The sequence below is a fragment of the Centrocercus urophasianus genome, unplaced genomic scaffold, assembly GCF_019232065.1.
Source record: "Centrocercus urophasianus isolate 14NV4802_14NV808 unplaced genomic scaffold, USGS_Curo_1.0 seq_1231, whole genome shotgun sequence".
Taxonomy (NCBI): Eukaryota; Metazoa; Chordata; class Aves; order Galliformes; family Phasianidae; genus Centrocercus; species Centrocercus urophasianus.
The window spans coordinates 1-13,903 of record NW_024884400.1 but is presented as its reverse complement, the minus strand read 5'-3'; the positions used below and the strand labels follow the sequence as shown (position 1 = coordinate 13,903).

General features: G+C 58.1%; 2 protein-coding genes across 3 annotated transcripts; one reads left to right on the top strand and one right to left on the bottom strand.

Moving 5' to 3' along the window:
• The first annotated feature begins 29 nt into the window (after window positions 1-29).
• Window positions 30-4,777, top strand: LOC122156489 (chloride channel protein ClC-Kb-like). Of its 2 annotated transcripts, XM_042811239.1 has the most exons (20): window positions 30-104; window positions 458-610; window positions 706-834; window positions 937-1,065; window positions 1,375-1,514; window positions 1,597-1,674; window positions 1,758-1,836; window positions 1,911-2,036; window positions 2,120-2,204; window positions 2,384-2,485; window positions 2,656-2,740; window positions 2,815-2,988; window positions 3,060-3,129; window positions 3,479-3,589; window positions 3,670-3,883; window positions 3,958-4,091; window positions 4,182-4,282; window positions 4,358-4,441; window positions 4,526-4,612; window positions 4,695-4,777. In XM_042811239.1, exons 2-20 carry the CDS (start codon window positions 517-519, stop codon window positions 4,731-4,733), a joined length of 2,061 nt encoding a protein of 686 aa, XP_042667173.1. In that variant the 5' UTR covers window positions 30-104; window positions 458-516; the 3' UTR covers window positions 4,734-4,777. The 2 variants fall into 2 exon arrangements, with proteins under 2 accessions (XP_042667173.1, XP_042667174.1); XM_042811240.1 differs by lacking the exon at window positions 2,384-2,485.
• A 1,279-nt stretch (window positions 4,778-6,056) lies between these two features.
• EPHA2 (EPH receptor A2) lies at window positions 6,057-12,916 on the bottom strand. The gene is given in 18 exon segments (XM_042811241.1): window positions 6,057-6,522; window positions 6,754-6,909; window positions 7,375-7,568; window positions 7,778-7,927; window positions 8,027-8,236; window positions 8,384-8,445; window positions 8,570-8,752; window positions 8,826-8,951; window positions 9,034-9,092; window positions 9,180-9,279; window positions 9,357-9,516; window positions 9,599-9,723; window positions 9,829-9,979; window positions 9,981-10,162; window positions 10,247-10,402; window positions 10,812-11,472; window positions 12,018-12,085; window positions 12,538-12,916. Coding segments are annotated over 18 exon segments (2,997 nt in total). The 5' UTR covers window positions 12,686-12,916; the 3' UTR covers window positions 6,057-6,416.
• Between the last annotated feature and the right edge of the window lie 987 nt (window positions 12,917-13,903).

Sequence of the window (13,903 nt, the reverse complement as noted above, 5' to 3'; positions counted from 1 at the left end):
TGCAAAATCTGCATCATTTGGATCTTTTCTCCCATCCCAGGGCAGACGAGGCCACATTTTGGGGCAGAAAAGAAGGCTGCGAGTGGCTCAGCAGAGCAGACCATGTAAGGCTTTATTCCCTGCGCTGACCCACCAGACAGCCCTGCCAAAAAATGCAGGGGGGTGTAATGTGAGCAGCCCCCCCTCTGTGCTGAGTAATTCCGGCAGGCGCCTGAGTCACCCTTGGCTGTCCACATGTGTGGAGATGCTCAGAGCATCGCTGGGCACTGCGTTGCTCCTCCGTGCCCCCTTGGCTAGGGCTGAATGTGCCCCCCCCACCCCCCCTTCCCCTCCCGAGGCGTATTCGGAGGCTGAAACCCTTCCCTTATTGCTCTGGCTGGCTCCAGCCCGCGCAGGTCTGGCCACCTTGTCAAGGTCGTTTATAATGAGCTTGTTTGCAAACTCATTTCCACCACAGTGCTGGCACAGGCAGCAGCATCGAGTCGGGCAGCACCAGACCCCCAAAACGCTCCCGGGATGGAGCCCCCCAGCCTGGAGCAGGAAGAGGAGAAGGTTTTGGTGTCGGAGCACAGCTGGAGGCCATGCCCCAAAGCCCGTAGGAGGCTGCGAGGTGAGACCCCTACCCTTAGTTTTTGGGCACACTGAGTTGGTTTTGGGATCTTCTGGGGGGGTTAGCAGTCTGTTGCCCCCATCCCGGTTCTGCAGGGTGTCTGGAGGTGGTGAAGGGGCTGCTCTTCCGTGTGGGCGAGGACTGGTATTTCCTCTTTGTGCTGGGGGTCCTCATGGCCACCATCAGCTTCATGATGGACCTCATCATCTTCAGGCTCTATGAGGGTAAGGAGGGGCTGCAGCAGCCCCTGTTTGGGGGAGAACCTGAAAACTGGGGGAAGCTGGGAGGCTGTTGGGGCATCTCCCCTCCCAGCACTTCTTCTCCAGCCCACCGGTGGCTGTACCAAGAAGTTGGTGATTACTTGGTGCTCAAGTACCTCTCATGGACCATCTACCCTGTGGCCCTGACAGCCTTCTCCACCGGCTTTGCCAACAGCATCACTCCGCATTCAGGAGGTGAGGGGGGGATCCCTCGGGCTCCCCAAACCCTCCCTGGTGCAGGGAATCCCTAAAACTTGGAGACACCCCCCCATCCCCTCCCAAAATGTGGAGCCTACAAATCGTGGAGCCCTCAAAAATAGGAGTCCCCCAAAACTTGGGGACCTCAAATGTGGAATTTACAAAACATGGGGCCCACAAAATTTGGAACTCTCAAAACTTGGAGCCTTCAAAACCTGGAGCTCTTCACGCTTGGAGCACCCAATACTCGGAGGCTCCTCCAATCTTGGAGCCCCCCCCAAATCAGAGCTCTTCTCCCCCACCAAGGCTCTGGCATTCCTGAGCTCAGGACCATCCTGAGCGGCGTGGAGCTGGAGGAATACTTGGCCATCAAGAATTTCGGGGCCAAGGTGGTGGGGCTGACCTGCACCCTTTCTGCTGGCAGCACCGTGTTCCTTGGCAAATTGGTGAGCAGGGAATTCCAGCAGGGATTTCAGCACAGGCTCCGTGCCGAGGTTGCTCAGCGCTGTGTCCTCTCCATGTCCCCAGGGTCCCTTTGTCCACCTCTCCTCCATGGCTGCAGCTTATCTGGGGAAGATGCGGACCTCTGTGATGAGGGAGTACGAGGTGGTGGCAGTGCTGGCATATTATTTTTTAACCAGTTTTCTCTCCAAACCCAAAGCGTTTCGGTTAAACCGTTTTCTCCACAGGACAAATTCAAGCAGAACGAGATGCTGGTGGCTGCTCAGGCTGTTGGTGTGGCCACTGTTTTCGGGGCTCCCATCAGCGGTGAGTGACCCCCCCTGGCCCTTTCCCATGAGAGGGAACCCCGAATTCTGAGCGAGTCCCCTCCCTTTTTCCAGGGGTGCTGTTCAGCATCGAGGTGACGGCATCCCACTTTGCTGTGCGGGATTACTGGCGTGGGTTTTTTGCTGCTACTTGCGGTGCCTTCATGTTTCGCCTCCTCGCCGTCTTCAACAGCGAGCAAGGCAAGACAGGGCAGGGCAGGGAGCAGCCCTGCGGTGTGCTTCGTCCCCCCTAAAAATCCATGTGCCCCTTCCTTCCTCCTCAGAAACCATCGCCGCTCTGTTTAAAAGCGACCTCAAGCTTGATTTCCCTTTTGACCTGCCGGAGACTTTCTTCTTCATGATTTTGGGGTAAAGAGGGACCTACTGGGGACGGGCTCCTGCCCTCGCAGTGCCCTTACCCTGCCTGGATCTGCCCACATCCTTCCCACTTCCCTGCCCGTATTCTGCCCATAACCTGCCTGCGCTCTGCCCGTTTCCTTGTGCACGCCCTGCCCAGCTCTGCCTGCACGCTGCCATCTCTCCCCCAGGGCCATCTGTGGAGCCATCGCCTGCGCCTACCTCTTCTGCCAGCGCTGGCTGCTGGCGGCCGTCAAAGACAACCGGCTGACAGGCAGGCTGCTGGCCACCGAGTGCGTCCTGTGTGTCCATGCTGAGCACCTGAACGTGTGTCCCACCCCCACACGTCCTTGTGTCCCCCCCATTGTGTCCGTCTGTCCCGCTCGCTGCGTCCTCGTGTCCCGCAGTGTGTCTGTGTGTCCCCTGGTACATCCGTCTGTCTCATCCCCCCTTCTTCCCACAGCAAGCCCCTGTACACAGCGCTGGTGGTGCTGCTGCTGGCGTCCATCACCTTCCCTCCAGGCCTGGGCCAGCTGATGGCCTCCAGGGTGAGCAGGGCTGGGGGCTTTCCCGTCAGCCCCCCTCTGTTCCTCACACCCATGCTGTTTGTCTGTCTGTCTAGCTGTCCATGAAGGAACACCTCATCTCTCTCTTCGACAACCGCTCCTGGTTTGTGCTGGCCCAGAACGCTTCCATGGCCACCACCCAGCTGGGGGACCCACGGGGGCTGTGGCAGGAGTGGTGCCACCCTTCAGCCACCATCTTTGGTACTTTGGTCTTCTTCCTGCTGATGAAGGTACCTCATTGTGTCCCCAGCCCCACACCACAACCTGTTGTCCCCATTCCCATGTGCTGTGTGCCCCTCAGTTCTGGATGCTGACCCTGGCCACCACCCTGCCCATGCCTGCTGGGTACTTCATGCCTGTCTTTGTCTATGGTGAGTCCGGGGGGTCCTGCCCCACTCCTGGGGGGCACCCAGACCTGGGCTGCATCTGGTCCTGGGGAAGCATGGGTTGCATCCAACGCATTAGGGGTGGGGAGGAGATCCGGGGGTTGGCATCTGACACACTGGGGGCACAGGGATGCATCCGGCTTTTGAGGTGCGTACGATCCTGAGGGACTGCAGGGGGGTGTCCAGCCCATTTTGATGTGTGGTGGATAAGGGAGTTGCATCCAGCACTGGGGGCTGCACCTGGTCCTGTTGGGGGGGATCTGGATCTGTATTTTTTGGGGGGTATTCCTTGGGGGTCCTGGGCTTCTCTCTCTCCCCCTCCCCAACCCCACAGGAGCGGCCATCGGGCGGCTGCATGGGGAGGTGTTGGCCGCACTCTTCCCCCATGGCATCCGCACGGAGGGCACGACGTACCCCATTGTCCCCGGTGGATATGCACTGGCCGGTAAGTGGGTGACATTGTGGAGTGGGGACAGTGGGGCCACCCCAATCCTTGTGCCAATGCCACCATTGTCACATCCGTAGGCGCTGCTGCTTTCTCGGGTGCTGTCACCTACTCTGTCTCCACCGCCCTGCTGGTGTGTGAGGCCACTGGCCACATGGCCCACGTGCTGCCCGTCGTGCTGGCTGTGCTGGTGGCCAACGCCATCACGCGGAAGAGCCAGCCTTCCTTCTATGATGGCACCATCATTGTCAAGAAGCTGCCCTACCTGCCCCCCATCCGCAGCCGGCACATAGCGTGAGTATCCTCACAGGCTCTGCTTTGGGGGGATTCCCTGGCAAAAATCGTGGCTTTATGTCCCTTTTCTTCAGCTCCTATCGGGTGGTGGTGAAGGAGTTCATGGAGCAGCGGGTGGTGGCTGTGACCAAGAGTGATGGCTTTGAGGAGGTGCTGGCGGCCCTCAATGCTACCACCAATAAAGAATACCCAGTGGTGGAGAGCAAAGGTAGGGTGGTAGGTGTGCAGGGGCCTGGTGGCCACGGGACATCTCAGCTGGTGGCCTTGTGGTCACCTCACTTGTCTCCTGTCCCCGCAGGGTCACCCACACTGTTGGGCACCATCAGCCGTGCCAAACTGGTGGCTTTCCTGCAGAGCCACGAGCACCCACAGGCACCCCCAGGGCCGCTGCAGGAGAAGGTGAGTTTGGGGCACCCAAAAAAGACATTTTTCCACCCAAACATACAACGCATCACTTGCTCTGTCCCACTGCAGCCAGCCTCCACTGGGACGCTTGGGGAGGACTGTGCCATTGAGCCCATCGTACTGCAGCTGTCACCGTGGACCTCACTGCACCAGGTTTGGGGTGGAGGGACAGGTGTCCACGGGCCCCCAAGCCAGAAAAATTTGGACTTTGTCCCCACGTGTCCCCGCTCTTTGCAGGCACATCACCTCTTCGAGCTGCTGAAGCTGCAGTGCGTCTTCGTCACTCACTATGGGGAGCTGGTGGGGGCTGTCACACGCACCGAGGTGCCAGCGGGGACACTGGGTGAACACAGGGTGGGGGGCACGAGGGGACAGCGGCCGTCCCAACTCTTCCTTGCCCTTGCAGCTGCGGAGAGCCATAGAGGAGCTGGCCAAGGACGCGTGACTGCCCATCCTGCCCTTGTGTCAATTAAATGGCTTTTGGGGTCATATGGTTAATTTCAGGAGCTGTCTGGGGTGCAGAGCATCCCATCCTATTGCCACTGCGTTTCGGGGTCGCTCTGCAAAGCAGGGTGTAGCGTTTCAGGGGGCGGAGGGTGCAGCTGATGCTAATGAAGGCGGTGCAATTAATCCTGGGCATGCCTGAGCCCAGCCTCAGGAGGGGTGAAACGAGGTCAGCGCCAGAGGAACACCCAAAAAATGGGGCTGGAGCTGGGCATGGCAGCGCCGGGGGGGGGGGGCGGGGGGTGGGGCTCCGGGGGGCTGGGGCCAGGCAACACCCATGAGGGGAGGACACCGTGGTGAGGGTGAGAACAGCGATGGGGCTACAGAGTAGGGTGGCGGGAGGTCCACAGCATCCCCATCACGTGGGAAAGGTGCTGAGAAGCACCCATAGGGTCTGTGGAGGGCGCTCAGGGGGTCGGGGGCAGGCAGAAGGTGATGGGAGCACAGCCCCTATGGAGCTGAGGGTGAGCAGCAGCCCCGGGGCAGCCCCTGCCCCACGCATCACCCTGCAGCTCCTGCAGGGATTGGGAGTTTCACCGAAACTCCGCACAGGGAGGGGAAACAGAGGCAGCAGGGCACGAGGCGTGGTGATGCGCTGCAGGGCCAGGGGCCAAAAAATACAAGAGGAAAAGGGCAAAAAAAGCATCAAAGAGAGCATCTTGCAGAATGCTCCACAACCGCACGGCCCTCGCTTGCGGGTTTGAGGTTAAACAAAAAAAAAAGGAAAAAAAAAAAACAAAACATGATAATAAATGCTTTTTTCCGGTGCTTTTCCCACCCGGTTATTTGCAGGCACCGCGCAGCCATTGCTGCTGGTGTTTGGCAAAGTAACCCTGAATTCCTCGTAGGTTTGGGGAAGGAGAAGGGAAATGTGCATTTCTCAGCGCTGGAGAAATGCTGGAAAACTTTAAATCCTCTTTAAAATAAACAAAGAATAGAGGCCCCCCCTACTGGCTCTAAAATCCCACTCCAACTCAGCACTGATGGACACTGGAGTAGAAAAAGAGCACAAAAGTTTTATTCAAATCCAACTCGCTGTTGTGAAAATCACAAAAACCTCATAAATTCCATTAAAAAAAAAAAAAGGGGGAAAAACCCCAAACCTGCCTCCTTTTCCCCCCCCTTTTCATTTTTTCCTCTCCCTTCTCTCCTTTTACCTCTCCGAAATCTGAGACCTTTTTGATTTCTCAATAAATATACAAAAATATAATAAATTAGAAAAACAGCAACACCACCGACAAAAAAAATCAAGAGGTAACACTGCTGGTCAGCAGCAAGGCAGAGAAAAACCAAACCAGCGGTGGGAGAGGAAAAGAGGAGGGGGAAAAAGGCAGAAATAGAGAAATCTGGGGGCCAAAACTCAGCCCTTTGGGTTTTTTTTTTCCTTGAAATGCAGAAAACAAAGGGGAAATTGCCCCCCAAAACAGCCTCCCCCACTTGAAATTGTCATTTTTTGGGGGGGGTTTCCACCTGTTTTGTCCTCGGGACAGCGATGGCAACGCGGTGTGAAATCCCCTGCGGGGGAATAATATTAATAATAATAACAACCTTAAAAAATATTAACAACAATAAATAAAGCAGAGGGTGGGGGGGACGCCGGGGGTCTTCATTTGCCCGTGTGGAGTCAGATGGGGACGCCGGCGGGGCAGAGCTGCTCCTGCAGCCCCAGCAGGCTGTAGGCAATGCGTTTCTTGTGGCCAGGCAGGCGTACCCCGATCTTCTTGAGGTCACTGCAGGAGAAACACAGAGCGGGTGTTGAACCGCAGGTGGAATTTTTTTGGGTTGAGAACGGGCTGCAAAAGGGGCTGGGTTGGAGGTGAAGGATTCTGAGCGTGACACAGGGCTGGATCTTGAGCAGCGCTGAAGGCATCCCACCCCGAGCGCCCCATGGCACGGGATCCAGCCTGAAAGGGGAGCCCTAGGGACAAGGCAACGCTGTCCCCAAACCCGCTGCCACTCACTCGTTTGTCATCTGCAGCACTTTCTCAATGGTGTTGTAGCCAGCGGCAGCGAAGTGCTCAGCATATTGGTGCATCTTGATGGACTCGAGCCACTCAGGCACCGAGCGGAAGGGAACGCCGTCGGAGCCGCTGGTGCTGGGCAGGCGGATGGAGACACTGCGGAAATGACATCAGCACCCAGAAATGTACAGGTGCAAAAGAAAACAAAAGTCATGCAGAAATGCGAGGCTGCAAAAAAGTTTACGCAAAGGTATGGGAAAGCATGCGAAAAGCAAGAGGCTGCCAAAACAATCCGTGCAGAAGTGAATGGAAGAGGAGACGGCAGTGCGGAGATGCAAGAAGTCAGGCAGGAGTGCAATAAAAAAATGCAGGAATGGAGGATGTGAAAACAAGGATGCAAAAACAAGGGGAATGCAAAAACAAGGGGAATTGCAAAGAGTGGAGAAAAGGTCATGCAAAGGAACGAGTGAGAGTGAGGAAAACGGCAGGAATAGAAGGTGTGGGAAATAATGCAGGAATGCACGCGTGCAAAAAATAATGCAACGATGCAAAGAAAAAACAAGGTGGAAAAGTGGAAGGGTGCAAAAAGAAGTGGAGGATGCGAAGGTTCCTGCAGCTCACCGGGGGTCGAAATCTGCCAGCGCCTTGAGCGAGTCGGGGGCGCGGACGAGTTTGTCGAGGATGCTGACAATGTCTGCGAATTTGGGGCGGCGGGCGCGTTCCTGCTGCCAGCACTGCATCATCAGCTGGTACACAGCCGAGGGGCAGTCCAACGGGGCGGGCAGGCGGAAGCCTTCATTGATGGCTTTCATCACCTGTCAAGGCATCCCGGAAACGCCAGGAATAAAGAGACGTGCCTAACAAAGGCACCAGAATAACGAAGCTGGACCCCAAAAGAGCAAAGCTGGCCCACAGCAAAGTCACCCCCCAACGTCAGCGCCACAGAAAGCAGTCGTGCCAAATCAGGCACTCGATCCCCAAAGCAGCCCCCAAAATAGGGTGCCGGAGGGGTGCAGGCGCTCACCTCGTGGTTGGAGAGCTCCCAGTACGGGCGCTCGCCGTAGGACATCACCTCCCACATGACGATGCCGTAGCTCCAGACGTCGCTGGCAGAGGTGAACTTGCGGTAGGAGATGGCTTCGGGGGCTGTCCAGCGGATCGGGATCTTCCCACCCTATTGGGGGCGATGCCGTCACAATTCCCCAATGGCAGGGGGAAAAAAAAGGAGGCAACGATGCAAAATTGTACCCAAACCCCCCCAAAATCCACTTACACTGGTGGTATAGGTGGCTTCAGGGTCGTCCTCCAGCACCCTCGACAGCCCAAAGTCGGACACCTTGCAGACCAGGTTGCTGTTGACCAGGATGTTGCGTGCAGCCAAGTCCCGGTGCACGTAGTTCATGTTGGCCAAGTACTTCATGCCCGCTGCGATGCCCCGCAGCATGCCCACCAGCTGGATGACGCAGAACTGCCCGTCCTTTTCCTGAAAGCAGAGAAAATAACCCCAAATCCCACATCTTGTCACTACAGGGATGTTCACGGGGGCAGGTCTTGTCTCCATAGGGATTTTGGGGCTGAAGTCCTGCTAATCCCACCCCGGGGCAATGGGATTCCGTCACGCATCGCCTACCCGCAGGAATTTGTCCAACGCGCCGTTTTCCATGTACTCTGTGACGATCATGAAGGGTTTGTCTGCAGAAAAAGAGCCAAAACGCGTTGAAAAATTCTGAAGATTAACTCCACGCCCCTGAAAATGGCGCTTTTTGGGTGTCCAGCAAGCTTCTGGGGAAGATAACTGTGGTTTTAGGGCACTCACGCTTAGAGACGACCCCCTCAAGGCGGATGATGTTGTGGTGACAGAACTGCCCCATGATGCTGGCCTCACCCAGGAAGTCCACACGCTGCTTCTCCGTGTAGCCAACCTTGAGCGTCTTGATGGCCACCGGCACCTCCTTCTTGCCCTGCTTCAGGGTGCCCTTGTAGACCTCCCCAAATTCTCCTGCTCAGGGCAACAGAAGTTCAAAATGTATTCCCTCCTCGGTTTGGGGACAGATGACAATGTGAGGACCTACCAGCGCCAATGACCTTCTGGCGAGTGATGGAGGATGGCGGGATCTCAGTGGTGAACTTGAGCATGGCCTGGTTGGGGTCTTCATAGGTGTGTGGGTCAACGTAGGTCTTGAGGGGCTTCAACTGGTCTGGGGGGTTGGCAGCCGTGTCACCCCCAAAGTGTCCACTTTTTGTCACCCCCATGCCTTGAGCCACCACCCCGCCACTCACCAGACTTGGAGAAGTAGACATCCTCGGGGGATTGGCGCGATGGCGAGTTCCTCCTCCTCCTGCAGAAAAGCAGTGCTTAGCCCTATTATTCACCCCTGGGGTGGCAGAAAATTGGATTCGGGTTTTCTTTTTTAATCTCTCCCTACCTCCGGAGGACGTAGAGGAGAACAGCGAGGACGAAGACAACAAAGATGACACCGGTAACGGAACCACTGATGACAGCAGCCGATGCCATGGACTCGGCTTCTGTGGGAACATTCGGAGTCATGTCCACCCCACAGCACCCCAAAAAAACCCCAAATCCCCCAACTCCTGTTCCTCACCTTCGGGTAATGTCTCAAACTCATGCTCGAGGCTGAAGGCGCCGTGGCCGTCCTTGGTGAGCGCCTGGACCCGCACCACGTAGGCAGTGCCAGGGGACAGCTTGGGGATGGTGACAGAGGTGCCTTCACAGCGCAGCACTGAGTAGCTGTTCTCATCTGTCTGAGGAAGCAGGGAAGAGGGTGAGCGAGGGACCGTGCGGAGGACATGAGATGGGATGCAGATGGGATGCTGCTGGTGGCACCTTCTTGCTGTAGGTGACTTCATATTTCCAGACCCAGCTCTGCTGCCTTGGTGGCACCGTCCAGGAGAGGACCAGGCTGGTGGCTGTTTGTCCATTCAGGCTCACCGACGTCACCTGGGGAGGCTCTGCGATGGAGATGCGGTGTCAGAGGTGGTGACACCTCTTTGGTTGCGTGACGGCGGCCACGGGTGGCACCCCGTAGTGGGCACAGGGGTACGGGTGGCCCTTACCTGTGTGGTTGACGCTGATGCTGGTGCTGGCCACGCTGCGGAGCGGGCTGAAGGCTGAGACGCCGTTTCGAGCTTCGACGGTGAAGGTGTAGTTGATGTGGGGCTCCAGGTCGGTGACTGTTATCCCTGTCCCAACCAGCCCCTGGGGGGGGCTGCGAGTAGCGGATTCCCCCATCGCAGGGCTGGCACTCTCCACTCTCAGACAAGCACTGCTCACAGGTGATGCTGTAGGTGACATCCTGCCGGCCACCCCTGTCACTGGGAGGGGACCAACGCAGCTGCACGGTGGCCCCCAGCCCAACAGCTGTGACACTGCGGGGGGGTGAAGGAGGACCTGGGGATACGGAGCACGACATTGAGGTCAGGGCATGGATACAGCGCCTCAAACCCCATGCCATGTTCCCAAAATGCCACTCACGGGTGCAGGGCATGGCAGCCGGGTCAGTGGGGGCACGGAAGAACCCATCCTGGCAAGGACACGCATCAGCAGCTGCCGAGGATGGCAGCGTGTGAGCAGGGCAGGGCTGGCAGCCGCTCAGGGACACCTCGGCCTTGAAGGTGCCGGGGGGACAAGCTGGAATAGGGGACAACATGGAGGTGAGCACTTGGGTCCCCCTGTCCTCAACCTGAGCATCATCACCAGCTTCCAGGGATTCAGAGCATTTCTCCTTATCGCACGGCTCGTTATTACCCACCATGAATGGGGAGGCTCCTCCTATCAACCCACCCCTCTGTCTGGGGGAACCCTGCCAGTCCACCCCTCTGCACCCGATGCACTCGCTGTGTCAGCTACGCAAGGCCGCTCCGAGTCTTCCCCCAAGGACACCAGAGATGCCCAAGAATGCCTGACTGCATTGAGGATGCCTGAGCACCCCCAAGAGTGCTGAAGATGCCCCAGGGGGGCAGGGATGGCTCTCAGAGACACCCCAAGACAGGGCATCCCCAGCCCACGCCACCCTTCCGCTCCCACCATCGCTCCCCACCTTGACATTGCTCTCCCGCCGCCTCGTAGCCAGCCTGGCACTGGCACTGCTCGATGGGCACCAACCACTCTCCATCCATGTTGCAGTGCAGCATCGGCACCCTGTCAGCCACCGCGTGCTCCACGCAGGCTCCCTCCACCTTCGCCAGCTGCTGGGAGTCAGCGCCTGCCACCGTCTCGGGGAACACGGCCAGGCCCCGCAGCACAGCCGGGCACGTCTTGTAGTAAACCCGCACCGACAGCAGGGACACGCAGGCCCCCAGGTCCTGAAAAGCCAGGTAGAAACCTTTCCGGCGCAGAGGTCCCACCGAGCGAACCTCCACGTTGAGTTTGACGTTCCGCGTCTCAAAGTCTTCTTGCACCGTGATCTCATCCGGAGCAATGGTGTCAATCTTCTTGAACTGTCGCTTCTGGAAATTGGTGCCATAGTCAACGTCAGATTCAGCATAGAAGAGGTTGAAGGTCTCCTTGCAGGAGCCGCCGCCTCCAGGGAAGCTGTTGCAGTCGCGGACGGTGAATTTGAGCTCGATGAAGATGCGCTGCGCCTCGCTGCGGTAGATCCAGTTGGTGCGCAGCCAGTTCTCCTGCTCGCCCTGCAGCACGCTGCACACCGCGTAGATGTAGATCCCCGAGTCGTTCAGCACGTGCTGCTGCAGGTCCCACTGCACCGCAGGGAGAAATGGGTCGGTGGTGCTGCTGCTCCTCAGCCCCAGCCAGTAGACAGTCTGTCCCCCTGGATGCTCCCCACTCCCATCCCCTCAGATGTCCCCGTGGACATGGTAAGGGCCACCTGTACCCCTGTGCCCACTACGGGGTGCCACCCGTGGGCGCCATCACACAACCAAAGAGGTGTCACCACCTCCCTTCCGTGTCCCCATCCATACAGACGCCCCCCCCCCAACTCATGGAAGTCTCCCCATCCCGATGGATGCCCCCCCATCCCTATCCCCAATGGGATGAACCCATCTGCATCCCCAAGGATGGTCCCAATCCATCCCCGTGGATGATCTGTCCCCATCCATACCACCATCCCCATCCCCATGAAGTTCTCTTTCCTCGTGGTTGATCCATCCCCATCCCTACTGACATCCCCATTCACAAGGACATCCATTTCTCCATCGCCATGGATGCCCCCACCCCATCCCACCCCACCCCATCCCACCCCATCCGCGATGCTGGTTTGAGGAGGAGCTTGCTGGATGCTCACCCCTTTGCCATAGGGCTGGGTGAGCCAGCCCAGCTCCCCTTGAGCCTTGGCGAAGTCCAACAGGACAACTGTGGGAAGAGGAGAGAAAGGGACCATTAGTGGGATGAGCACAAAGCCAGGAAGATGCCAACCGTGACCCACAGACAGCCCCAGGACCTGCAGGGCCACCGATGCACTCAGATGCCTCCTGGAAGCACAGATACCTCCAAGTCCCCCTGGAACCCACAGATGACCTCAGAACCCACAGGCACCTCCAGGACCAACAGATGTCCAGCAGGGTCCGTGCCTGTTCCCAGAACACCCAGATGCCACCCGGATCCACGAAGATCCCCCAGACCCACAAATATAACATTCCTGGGACCCACACGGCTCCCACAGATGCCCCCATAACCCACAGAAACCCCCAACACCCTCTGACACCCCCAGCACCTTTAAATACCCTCAAATACCTCCGGGACCCCCAAAGGTCCATGAGACCCCTGTAAGACCACAGGACCCCAAAACCCCCAGGAGCCCCCACCCTGCACCACTGCCCCGTGTCCCCCCAGGTCCCTCGGGGCCATCAGGAGAGGACATGTCCCAGCATGCCGAGGGCGGTGGCCGGATCCAGCACCGGGGGAGGAAGAGGAGGAGGAAGAGGAGGCCACGGCCGGGGCGGAAGCGCCCATGAATCAGCCGCCAGGAATGCGCCCGGCTTCGCGCCCGCCGGCACAGCCTCGACCCAACCCCCAGGGTTGGAGTTTGGGGACGTGACCCCCACCGTGGGGTAAGCACTGAGAACGTCAAACTCGTGACATATTTCACCCCACGGGGCCACGTCTGGGGAGAATGGGGGCACAGCACTGCTTTCCTGCGGCTGGAATTCCCCCAGGAGGGGAAATCCGGCACAGCTGGGTTTGTGGGGTGGCACCTTTTGGGGCTCATCCCCCTCCACTGCCCCCATCCCCACCTGCACGGCCACGACCACAGCCATTCCCACCCCTGCCCTGACCCCCCCCCACTCCTTCCCCACCCTCATCGCCATCCCATCGCTGTCCCGACCCCCAGTGCCCCCCACCCCACCCCACTCCATCCCCCCCCCTCCACCTCCACTCCCCATTCCTACACCTCAACCGTGGCTTCAGACCCCCCTCCCCACTCAAATCCTATTTAGTTGTAAAGTGGGGGCAATAAACCACCCCACCCCCTTCCTTTCCCTTTGCAGAGCCCAAACCCGGCATTTCACACCCCAACTTTGCCATATTTTCACTTCTTTCACCCCAAATCGTTGAGTCCATAGGGACGCTCCTCGGAGTGCCCCGAATGCCGCCTCCCCTCCCCATTTAGGGCTTATAACCCCCATCCCAATAAATTCCTTCGCCTCCCAATAAAACAAACCCAACCACCTCCAATTCGCCCCCCAAATCCCAAAGCTGAACCCAAACTGCCCCATAGAGCCCCACGGAACCGGAGGGGGGAAGGGAGCGGTTTGTTTTCCCAACACTTTTCGGGCTTTCCTGACATTGTTCTCCGCTCCAGCACCGGATCCTGCCCCGCGAACCTTCCTCTTACGGTATCTTTATGGGGCGGATTTATCAACTTTGGGCTCATTTCTGCCCTTCCCCTCCCCCCCACCCCATACATTTAAAGGATTCCCACCAGCGGTGTTGGGGGATCCTCACTTTTCCCGACTGGGAGCTCGGCACCCACGGGCTCAAAGTCCCGAACTCTCCGTTTTTAATCGTTATTAACCATTACATCGTCATTAACTGATATGAAAACGTCTCCTTTTGCCCCCTCCCACCTCCCAAACGAACTTTTGCCCCCTCCCATCCCTCAAAGCCCAAAGCGCTGCGAGCTCTCGGGTAGAGAGACGTTGAGCTTCATTGCAACCTCTACCCCCCCTC

Coding starts and splice junctions, on each gene's coding strand:
- LOC122156489 (XM_042811239.1), top strand. CDS start 517: ATGGAGCCCCCCAGCCTGGAGCAGGAAGAGGAGAAGGTTTTGGTGTCG. Junction 1,515..1,596: donor CCGTGTTCCTTGGCAAATTG/GTGAGCAGGGAA, acceptor CCATGTCCCCAG/GGTCCCTTTGTCCACCTCTC. Junction 4,442..4,525: donor CGTGGACCTCACTGCACCAG/GTTTGGGGTGGA, acceptor CGCTCTTTGCAG/GCACATCACCTCTTCGAGCT.